Here is a 12,009-nt window from a genome sequence, read left to right as displayed (position 1 = left end):
AAGAAACCCCAAAAAGTTGCCAACCTAATGACAACTAAACTAAGCACCAAACTAGAAAGTGAAAAAAGGAGGGGTACGCATTTGCAACAGGATGTGTGTGTTTAAAACACAACAAATTGTTTAGCAAAGGAAGTACTCAATCATATCACTCCTCTGGACAATAAACATAAGGGCATACTTTTGTTTGGCTAGTTACATGTAGTAAAGTTGCTTAAATTGTTTTTGGTTGGCAAAGGTGAAGTTATATGTAGTTTAGTTCTGGCAAGTATATGCATCCAAGAAAATGCTTAAACAAGAATCAATTGTCAATTTTTTTAATTTGTCAATTTCATGTGTGTTTCATGTTGTCTAGTAGTGACTCTACCACAGTTTTGTAGACAGAATGCAATAGAAAAAGATATCACATAATGGATCATGTTTACATTAATAATCATGTATTGTAGCCAAAATAACATGAAAACACAAAAAGGTGGGCACACTTTGCTAATGAAATGGTTAAAAAATAAGAGCATACTTTACAGAGCTTAAGTCTTTGCCATTGTTATCCAACACAGCGTCAAAAGCACTTGAGCTGAGAGTTTTCCCAATCTCAGCTGGATTACCCCAGATTGTTTGCACTCCCATATCCCTCAACTCCTGAAAACATACGATCCATCAGAGGAGTTATATTAAGATTTTTAATATACCCTATCTCCCCAAAAGAAAAGACAAAATGATAGAAATTACAAGACTTTAGCTGTCCAGGTAATCATTCTGAAAAGATGCTTACTATACAACAAAGAAAAAAAAAGAATTATAGACATTAACAAGAAGATTGAAATATAAGCTGTAAATATATATCTTGAAACTCAAAAATTAAAACAGCCAAAAGCTAGATTGATATTATCAGAGGTAAACTGTGAGTTTCTCGAGAAATTAGAATATTAAAACAGATGTCAATCATAAATAACTCGAGTAATTAGTGTTTTGCAGCTCATTATAAATAGTAAATATTAAATACTATGTATCATGACTTCCTTGTTGACTAGTACAAGCCTCAAATTGTAATGTCTGACAAGTCTTCTTCCACTAATATCTAAAATTCATACAAATACAATCAGAAGGCACTGCATGATCTATATAAGCTATAGTCACATCTTTTCTATTCTACAAATTCTTTCACAATGTATAGTTGAATCTGAAGCCTTCACAGATGAAGAGATTTGAGCATTTATTGCTCTCTGAAATTTGACCTGAGTTTGTGACTTGCAGGTCTCTACAAATCAATCTCACACTATCAACTAACTGTAGATGCATAAAAAATATATGAACTGATGTACCATATTTGCATCAAATTATAGTCAGCTAGATTGATGGTGGAGGGTAATTTTAAACACTTTTTTTTGGACCCCATGTTGTGTGCATGCATTGAACAAAACCTTGAAGGATATTGGGAAACTTGATTGGATAAAGATAATGGTGTTCGAGGCTAGAGATGTTCAAATGTTTATTTGCAACCATCGCACATGTCCTGCATTGTTTATAACATTTTCCAGAAAGGAATTCATCAATCCTGTGGAGACTGGATATGCTAGCTACTTTATTTTGTTGGAGAGTACGTTTGAGGTTTTAGGAGAGCCTACAATCCATGGTGGTCAATTCAGAGTGGGGTAGATGTCATGAGTCCAGCACACCAAAGGGAGAAAGTGTGAAGAAAAGAGTAATTTGCTTGCACTTACAGATACGTTTGCTCCTTCAGTGAGCCTATTGTGCAGGTCATTAGATATGTTAATACTCACTTTCCTAGCCTTGGAGAGATTTATGAGACCTTTGATTGCATGCTTGGGCAGATCAAGCAAGTTATTCATAGTAGAGACTCTGCTTTGGCATTTTATGAGCAGCATCTTAGGCCCATTGTGACTAGACAGTGGAATATTATGAGCACCTCACTTCAAATGGCAGCCTATGCTTTCAATCCAAAATAGCACGCATCAAGACCCAGGACAGTGGCTTTGTCTGCTGATGAGGAGGTGAGTCTCAGATCTGAAATCTCAAGTATTTAATTTAAATTTCAAATAGAGAAGTAGATCTCTTATGATTATCTCTTCATTTTGATTTAGCATTTTTTAATATGTTATTTTTTTGTGTTCAACTCAGGTGGAGGAGGGCTTTTTAAGGACCTTGCTAAAATGTACAATGGAGATGACACTACTAAACTTCATGGTCAGTGGCTTGCATTTGCCAATCTTCATGGTCCAACTTCAATAGGTCAAAGGTGAGGATACATAGAACTACATTAGTTCAAAGTTCAAACTAACCCTATTGGATGGTGGACGTGACATAGTAGGGATGCACCTGAGCTGAGAATACATGTCATTTGTCTTCTTTCACAAATTATCAGTTCCTCTACTACAAAGAGAAATTGGTCCACATATAGCTTTGTCCTATCAATCAAGAGGAACGATCTGACCTCTAGACAATAGGAGAAGTTAGTAATCGTTCGCAATGCATTGCGGTTACAAGATCGACAGAGTATTGAGCATCGTCAAACTCCAGCCCTATGTTGGGATGTCAATCCCAAGGATGCTATGTAGGTGGAGGATGATACACTTCTACAATTGCTTGGGGTTCCTTGGATTAGGAAGACCGGCATCCTACCACTGACTTTGATGATGTTTTGGGTTTAAATTCGTAGACCTACCATGTCTTGTTTGTGGACAACCATATATTTGCAGATACATTATTGATTTTGATTATTATGGACAGCTAATAATAGAGTTGGACTTCTATGTTATTGTTTACTATTTCGTATTTCAGTTGTAGGCTTTAGTAGTTTGTCTATTGTTCACATTTCAATATTTTATGTCATTTCATGCATGACACTTAGAGACTTCGGTCATTTTTGCTATATGTACACCATATTTAACTTCTAAAATGTCTATAATTAATATTTTATCAATGATATGATATGCATATTCGAAATCTCTCTATATATACATAAATTGCCCTATTTTTTTAATAATTGTCCCCTATCATCTCATAAAAATTGGCCTTGAATCGTACCCATACTGGAAACACATCCCTGTCCCCAAAACTCCATGAAGCTAAGAAAATAGTGAATATACATACATACATATATCTTAGTTTGCATTTCTCAACTAAGGTTCCTATTCCCAACATTACAACGGAGATTTTTCAAAAACACCAAGAGGTAACTATTTGTCTTCAATGTAGTCAAAGACCATCTGATGAAACATTATCGATTGTCCTGGGATAGCCAGATGTCTTTGACATTGTCTCAACTGTAAAAAAGAACTCAGAATTTTAGGAAGACCACCAAAAGATTAAAATATAAAGGATGGGATCCAAGCATAAGGCAAGGCATCAAGTGCAACCATAGTAGATCCAGCTATGATGTATGCCTATTTTTGGTTACTATGTACTCTTTCAGCCCTTCATGTTATATGTAAACAATGAAAACCAAGAAAGTTTTGTGTATTTAAATATTTCCTACTTTCTACCCTTGCCCTTATCCTAGGATGAGAATGACAATGTTGAACCTAGTGCTAGTACGAACTGCTAAGCGCCAGTATAATAATTCTTGATTTGAGGAGAGCGTTTTACCAAAAGGGATCGATTTCTTTCATGGGTTAACCAAACAACGATGCAAAGTGGGAGGCAAAAATTTATGGGCTCTAATTGATTTTTACTTTAAATTATTAAAAAACTCCAAATTGAGGTCAATTAATTGGTAGTGGTTAAACGCCTCTCCGGTGCTTCTTTGGGCCCTTTGTGTATATGTATAAAGTGAAAACCAGGCAATGGCCTAACAGCGCGCTTCAACCCCGTCCCGTGGACATGGGCAGAGGTATTTCAGTGCAATAAAGCTGGATTTGTGCGGCCCACAAAAGCTGGGGTTTTCTGGAGGAAGGAAACTTCATCCGTTCTCTTTTATAGTTGCAGCACTTTGGGTAAGTCCCGGATCCGGAGAAGTAAATTCTGCTTTTTCCCTTGTTTGGTAAAGTCACCTCATATTTCCGAAGAGGATCAAATTCTTCAGGGAAATATCGGAGAAAGGGAGCATGAGGTGGCCGCAGTAGTCCAGATCGATTAGTTGAAGGATGCGGAAGTTGAACATGCAGTTCACTCTGATTATTCAACGAGTAAGGATCCTAACGAACCTGAGCTTATTATAGGGGACATTTGGCTTAAAGAACTGAATTTGTGGAGATTCGATAGAACATTTTCGATCAAGATGCAATTATTGCTGCTTTTTCTGCATTAGATTGTTTGAGTTTTTCCATCAATGTTTCAGTGCACTCAACATCACATTCCTTGATCAGATTACAAAGTATTTGGATGGAATGTAGATACCTCATCTGCAGATTTATGAGAAGAAGGCAGCCAATTACTACTTATATTCGAGACTGCTTGGAGCAAACTTCAGTGTATCACTCGGTTTTCGATGTTCAAAAGTTGTCTCGAAATAAATTTCAGTCTGAGGAGAATCAAATTTTGATTGGCTTAGAGGACCTTGTTCTTTGACAGGACTGGTATTACATGTGTCTTGGAAGCTCATTTTCAATTCCAACGTTGAAACTATAGCCAATATCCCTATTTGGATTTGTTTATATAGTTTCCTATGGTTCTAAAGAATCCGAATTTGATCAAGAGTTTATATCTTAAAGGATTGTTGACAGTGTGAGGATTGATTCCAAGGAAGTTGGTGATTAAAGCATGGCCCACTTACTCTCGACTTAGCTTTCAGCAGACCAAAAAAAAATCAGACTCGGCCAGAACTCGGCAACTTGCAAAATACTTGAATACAATTTTATGTAAATACAATTAAAAACTGTACCAAATGAGCCTAGTGGAAGCTTGTGGACAGTGCCTGCAGTGGGGCAACCACACAGGATCTACGTGCGAGGGCTCCATCCCCAAGCCCTAATGACACAACCACCATTTGCAACTTAGCCAAACTTGGCGATAAATTCTGATGTTCACAGATTGATGTAACTTGTTGGAGCCAATCTCCATTTCAACCACATCCTCCTCGAACTACATTGTCTTTATATGATCGGGTATCTCGAGATAAACACTAAATTCGGTATCCGATTCTTGCTGAAGAGAAAGCAATATTAGCGTAGGAAGAAAAACATGGACTCGCGTGACACAGGTGGTTCGACCCAAAGCCCTGTAGATGCAAATTCAGAGGAAACAGATGTTTTAAGAAGGATGAGAATCGAACCCCCAGCATCACGGTCGCTTGGCATCGATGAAAACTCTGCACTCCGCCCAAGCGCATGCCAGGATTTTATCCACCTCTAAACCCTGAAAACCGACATAAATCCGCTCGTTCATAGAACAATAAATGTCTGTACATTCTGCTTGAAGCCAAGTGCAAAGCCTATCATTAGTCCGACCAAAGCCACCATCATATTGAAGCGAAGCATCAAGGGAGGGAACGTTGGGCCCCTGCAACAGTGGCAATGTTGGTAGTTATAGAAGGGGGAAGACAGACCCGTGGCGTGACGTTTAACTCATTTTGCATTTGCTCAATATATAAAGAAATGCGAGCAAGATCTACCATTATGGAGTTCCATGTTTCCAACCACTGCAGGAGCAGAGGATCGCGCAGTAACGCTGGAATTTTTCGGGATTGATATGATAATATATACTAATCAATAAATAATATACTCATAATTATTCAATATAATGGAATAAATATAAAATATAAATAATTATGATTAAGTTGATTATTTAGCTAACAGTATAGTATATTGATGAATTTGGATGTAATTGATTTTATTTTATTTTTGCTATTTAAAATCTTATTCTATGATTATTTCTAATTTTGAAAATCTAATTTCTTATGCATTTTACATGCATGTAATTTCTAATATTTATTTTATTTCTTGATGGAAGGGTTTCTATATATCTATTGATGTATAGCTATTCATATGGGAGATGAGTCATAGCTTGAACTTCTTTGGCTAAGCACCAAGAGCTAAAGCGTGTTCATTTCACCAAATTCAGCATAATAATAATACTCATTAATTATAATAAAGTAATTTTGAGTTTTAAATAAGATATATTTATAAATATTTTATAATTATATAGTCATTGATATATTATATTGATTAAATTCATTATATAGTGTTTTTATTAATGAAGTTAGGCCTAGGATTGATCATCAAGTGAAACAATCTTCACTTTTGATCAATTTTTGTAAGTTAAATTTTGATGAATCACTTAGGGATAATCAAGTGCTACTATATTTATTCATAATTATAAGGTCATTACCTTTGTTGTTAAGGACCAAGGTTAAGATGAACAAAGAGGTAAACTGGAAGGCATTAATTCATGATAGATCATGTTTGGCTTGATTCTAAATTGTCAAAAACTCCAAGTTGAAATTAACTAGTTGGTAGTGAGTAAACCTCTTTATAGTGGTCCATGTTCAAATTGACTATAATAAATGAAACAAATCCTTTCTAATTTATCTTATGTTAATTACTTTTATTGTTTTCAAAGTTGTAATGGCGTGGCACACTTCTTGGGGAAATAAGGTGTTGATCAAATTTTCTTTGCAATGATAATTAGTGATTGTTTCTAGATGTGGAAGTATTGAAAAAATATAAAATTGACTAAACCTTGTTTTTGAGCCAGTATCTTACATTTATTTCCTTGAGCTGTGAATTTTTTTTTTGTTGCACAAGAATGAGCTAGCTTATAGAATACAGGGCAATTGAGTCTATGAAATAAAATCCATATCATCATGGGAAGGTTTCAAACCATTGAATGTACAAGATTTTTCATTGCACTAACTTAATTTTTCTACATATAGTCGTAGAAGATTTTTGGGCTAGTAGACATAGAGGATAGCGAGTTGTTGAGGTCATGTGAATGCATTACAAGGGATTTTATTGAAAAAGTATAAACCTTTATTCCAAAGGCTAGAATACACAAACTGAGTGGTGGTATATTTGGTAAGCCTTAATTAGGAGTTGGGCTTGAATGTCTTGAATGTCTCAAGCAATGCAAAGACCTAAGCCAATATTGCTTGGTAGCAAAAGAATTCCTTCACAAGGCAACATAACTATAGTTTGTTTGTTCAAAAATATGTCAAAACCCTTCAACCCTTTTGTCTCAACCTACATAGAATGATCAAACATTTGTTTGTGACTCAAAAATGGTGCATGGGAAGGTGACACTAGTGCCTATATCATCTTGTTGGAATAGATCAAGTCCACACCATTCTCCTATTGTAACTGAAATTGCAGTTAACTCCATCATGTGTGTGCATGATTGAATATGTCTTCAAACACATGGAAAGGTTGTTAAGTATTAGTGTTGTCACATTACACCATCCACATGTACGCTCTAGACTCTTCGTTTGTAACTAGAAATCCTCTATTTATAGAGGCTATTTAATATTTATTATTGTGCAGCCAAATTAATAAAATACTTTTGTTATCTATTGTCACCATTTTCTTTGTTTTCTATTTTTGATATGGTATCAAAGCTATTAGATTTTTTTCGGCTGTGATCTTATTTGAATATGTCAATGTTTGATCTTTGTTGATTCATGATGTTGTTGTTTAAAATGTGACATAGAAGATATGTTGCTGCCAAATGAAAAGCAAGGTTGATCATTAAAGTCAATGTTTGGAATAAAGAGAACTTGTGAAGATACAATCTAAGCTTCTAGTGTTGAGAGAAGTCGGTTGAAGATAGAAAAGTTGTTATTAAAGGAAATCGAGACTGAACAGACTAGTTGGGTATCATGTGAGAAACGTTTAACATATTGATGAACCATGTATTTGAAAAATGTTCCTACAGAACTAGCGAGCACAGCGGTTGTGTACTCATATGACTCGGTAGATGGATTATTTTTTATATGGACTCAATATTATTGTGCATGGGAAAAGTTTAGAGTTGGTTTCTTTGTTATTGGAACAATATTGTTGAAGTTTAAATGGTTCATGGTAAGCCAAAACCATTTGTTTAGAGAAGAACGATTCGTGGTAAGCCAAAACCATTTGTTTAGGTGAAGAATGGTTTATGGTAAACCAAAACCACTTGTTTGTGTGAAAGACCCTAAATCATTTTTTGAAGAGTTTGTGGTAAGCTAAAACCACTTTTTTGGGTGCAAAACCTAAAAGTTTTTTGAAAGGTTTGTGGTAAGCCAAAGCCACTTGTTTGGGTGAGAAACCCAAAAAGAAAATCAATTGCATTAGTCAGGGCAAATCTCAAATGGTTATGGGTCAAACAGTTAAAAACCCACATCATAATGGCACAAGAAACAAACTGATAATGAGAAGGAGAACCAAATTTTTTATGTTCTAAAATAGGTACCTAACAAGGCTCAATGTCGGGACCTATTCTATTTGAATTTCTTATCGTAATTTCTTCCACATAAAGAGTCTTTAGAGTAGAAATTAAGGGAGGGTGTTGGAATAGACAAAGTCATTGGAATAGACCAAGTCCACATCGTTCTCCTATTGTAATTGAAACTGCAGTTAACTCCACCATGTGTGTGCATGATTGAATATGTCTTCAAACACATGGCAAGGTAGTTAAGTGTTAGTGTTGTCACATTACACCATCCACATGTATGCTCTAGACTCTTCGTTTGTAGCTAGAAGTCCTCTATTTATCGAGACTATCTAATCTGTATTACTGTGCAACCAGATTAATAAAATACTTTTGTTATCTGTTGTCACCATTTTCTTTGTTTTCTATTTTTAATACATTTCCCATGAAAAACTTATAATTTTTTTGGTATGATATTGAGAAGAAATAATTAACAATGTTAAATTTCCAAATTTGGCTATCAAAGAGATTTTGCTACCTCTTATTCCATGGTGGTCAATGTGAGTTGCAACTTGAATGGTGATGCTAATGAGGAGTGTGGTGCTGCTTCCGATGGTGTGGGTAGCAATGCTCAAGAGCTAGAGGCTCATGAATGGTGTGAGGGCAATAGGTTCAACAATTTGTTGGGATTTGACTTTCATTGCCTTTTTATGGGTTTTCTCTTGTAATATTTAATTAGCATACATATCTTTAGAAAAAAAATATACAAAAGATGTTGGGATATATCATTCTTGTGGCAACTTTTTTAATATATTTATAATTTAAGTGAGATATACACATCAAAATTTGTATCTCTTACATCTTTTGCATAAATTTTCCTAAAGATATATATGCTAACTTTACTTTATTGACAATATTAGAAAAAGTTGCTTTTATTTTTTAAGAATTCTTTTCTTTTCTTTTCTTTGAGTTACATAATACTTTTTTATATATGAAATTATTTTGAATGTTCATCATATTTAGTTTCTTAAGTGGGGGCTCTTATGAGACTCTAGAATTATATAAAACATGTCAAATTTTATAATATAAGTTATAGTTATTAATATTTAAAATAATCAATATAATGGTAAACTTAGTAAATCACCTCATTTCTCATTTACTTTTGAGTCCATTTTAATGGAATGTGTAACATATTAATATATTTGTAAGTGGTATATTTTGGTAATACATTGTAACTTATGGTTGAGTTCTTAGTCATATATATCAACTTGTTTGCATTCTATTCACATTTACCATTTATTTATTATTAGTACACTCATTTCTATGTGTTTGCTCCTTGTCCAGAATTACTACCTTGTCTTTGAGGTTCATTTTCAAATAGCTTGAGATTGGCTTGGTTCATTCCTATTACACACAACAATGAACCTCAATTTCAAGCATTCCAAATCAAAATCAAAAAATCTCACTTGTTTTTGATAATCTAATATGGACCAACTTATCCATGTTTATGTGATGTGTTGCTATTTCATGATATTTGAAGACATTATTTGGTGTATTTAAACATCAACACATACAATTACAAGGAGAGATTTATTAGAAGGCACTTCAATTTAAAGAGAAAGAAAGAATACAATTTGGATCATATGCATGCAAGTCATCTACATGTCAATGAATGTTGTCTTCGATATTCTTTATCATTATTATTACAACCCATCAAGAAGGTTAAGCAAACATAATCACATTTTGAATCAACAATGTCTTCGGCAATATTATTAGACAACACACCACCTTGATACACCAGCCTTCCAAAAAGACTAAACAAGAACTAGTACACAAGCGCACATTCTAGTAAATTGATCACAAATGTCATAGTTCAATTTTGAAGGTCAATTGAATCTGCAATACTTGAGTCTTTAACTGTGAGAAGTTCTTACAATTGTATAAACTTTGACACGCCTATCAAAATCAACGGTATTGATTTGTAGAGATAATTTTATTAATGTCCAACAAAAGACCAAACGTAAGTCTATAGAACTGGAAGCTTACACCAAGAAGAATGCAGACAAACAGAACAACACCAAACGATGTCCAAAAAAGAACAAATACAACAAAAGAACCAACTCAACATTACTACCTACAATATATTTTCAAACACCAATTCTAAAGTTGAGTATGACGAACCGTCCTATCTTATCCTCTCATATTTATATTGATTTAGTTCCAACGAATAAATCTAAATTATTTGCGTGCTTACCAGTAAGCCACTGAAAACAGAGATGATGATTGTAGGATAGACTTAGATGCAAATGCCTTTAGGACAGTCGAAAGGGGAAGATAATTGAAGGCTTGGAGCAGATTGGTGGCGACCACTGTATTGTTCCTATTGCTGGTTTTTTATTAGTAAATTGGCTTTACACAAATGGATGGTATTGCAAACAGACGAGCTCGTACGAGCAGGTCCTCAATTTTTGGGAACATTTACAGGTGAGCAGGGGAAAAGTTATTGGCAATCGGTTTTACGTATCAGATTCCAAATTGTCCCAAAATTGGCAATATATCAAATTGACCTTTTGATCATAGGCCATGGGAGCATCAGAGCCCCATGCTAATCACTTTGCAAAACTGAAACTAAGCAATTGGTGAAATTGCCGATGCCATGAATGCAAAAATCATGAAATAGAGCATTACACATCTGCAAGTCTGTAATTGTGAAAAGTAAAATTAACATGAAACGATGAATCGGAAGGAGAAAAGGAAGAACATCTCAACTGAAAAACGGGAGAATGGCGGTTTGGTCATCTTCGGGGAGGCCTCTTCGCCAGCAGTAAAGATGGTAACTTGATGCCCTGATTTCTTGAGATCTCTGGCAAACCAGAAGCCTATAATGGCGTGCCCTCCGCTATTTGTGTTAACAATCAACACATTCTTCTCCGCCTCGGCTTTTACTTTAAATGCGGGCACAGCATATCTTCTGCTTGTTGAGGTTTGCGCTGAGCGATGCCATCGCCTATACAGCTGAGGCTGCCCTGAGATTGTGACTGCCCCTGCTACTGCCATTTCACTGCTTTCAATATCGGATACGGGAAGCTCGCTCACTTTCCTTCTCTCCTCTTCGTTATCTATTCCCTCCAAATTATATGGTCACCACACAATTTGGAACTCCCCTTCTCTCTGCAGGGCTGTCTAATAATTTTCTTTATAAAAACAAAAATTGTGGAATTTTATGTCATTCATAAAGTTAGCCGTGTAGCTACTAGGTAGTTGAGAGCGCGGTCTACGATGCACCACAGCATAGGGGTGCATATAAGTTGTTTTTGTAGCCAGTGTTGCTAGTTGATATGGGAACAGAGTCGTTGAGTGGAAATCTCTTTGGCTAAGAGTAATACTTATTTGAAATAGGAGCACAAGTCTTTAGGTTGAAATCTCTTCAAGTAAGAGTTGTTGTCTAATATGGGAGTGCACATCTTCAATTTAGAGCAATTATTTGACATAGAAGTGTGAATCTTTAGGTCGAAACATCTTTGATGGGTATCTATTATATGAAGGAGCATGGGTCTTTAGACTGAAATCTCTTCAATTGAGACCAATTATCTAATGCATGAGTGTAGATCTATAGGTTAAAACATGTTTAAAGGGTCTATGGAGTGTCAATCTTTGGTTGAAATCTCTTTGATGGGTATACATTCTACCAAATGTGTCAAGGGCAAAGTATTG

At 35.1% G+C, this 12,009-nt stretch overlaps 1 protein-coding gene across 2 annotated transcripts in view; it reads right to left on the bottom strand.

Moving 5' to 3' along the window:
* Positions 1-11,402, bottom strand: part of CSP41A (chloroplast stem-loop binding protein of 41 kDa) — a 92,134-nt gene extending 80,732 nt beyond the window's left edge. The window contains exons 1-2 of one of the 2 annotated variants that reach the window (XM_089811836.1): positions 11,065-11,402; positions 515-636 (exon numbers count right to left, since the gene is read on the bottom strand). In XM_089811836.1, coding sequence (XP_089667962.1) covers positions 515-636; positions 11,065-11,352 — 410 coding nt within the window. In that variant the 5' untranslated portion in view covers positions 11,353-11,402. Of the gene's footprint in view, positions 1-514; positions 637-5,227; positions 5,415-11,064 lie in introns of those variants that run through there. The other variant, XM_089811839.1, reaches the window with a different exon arrangement.
* Between the last annotated feature and the right edge of the window lie 607 nt (positions 11,403-12,009).

The sequence above is a fragment of the Cupressus sempervirens genome, chromosome 11 (assembly GCF_028749045.1).
Source record: "Cupressus sempervirens isolate cs-2001-9-10 chromosome 11, ASM2874904v1, whole genome shotgun sequence".
Lineage (NCBI taxonomy): Eukaryota > Viridiplantae > Streptophyta > Pinopsida > Cupressales > Cupressaceae > Cupressus > Cupressus sempervirens.
The sequence above is the reverse complement of the archived record's forward strand: the minus strand, read 5'-3'. Positions and strand labels throughout refer to the sequence as shown.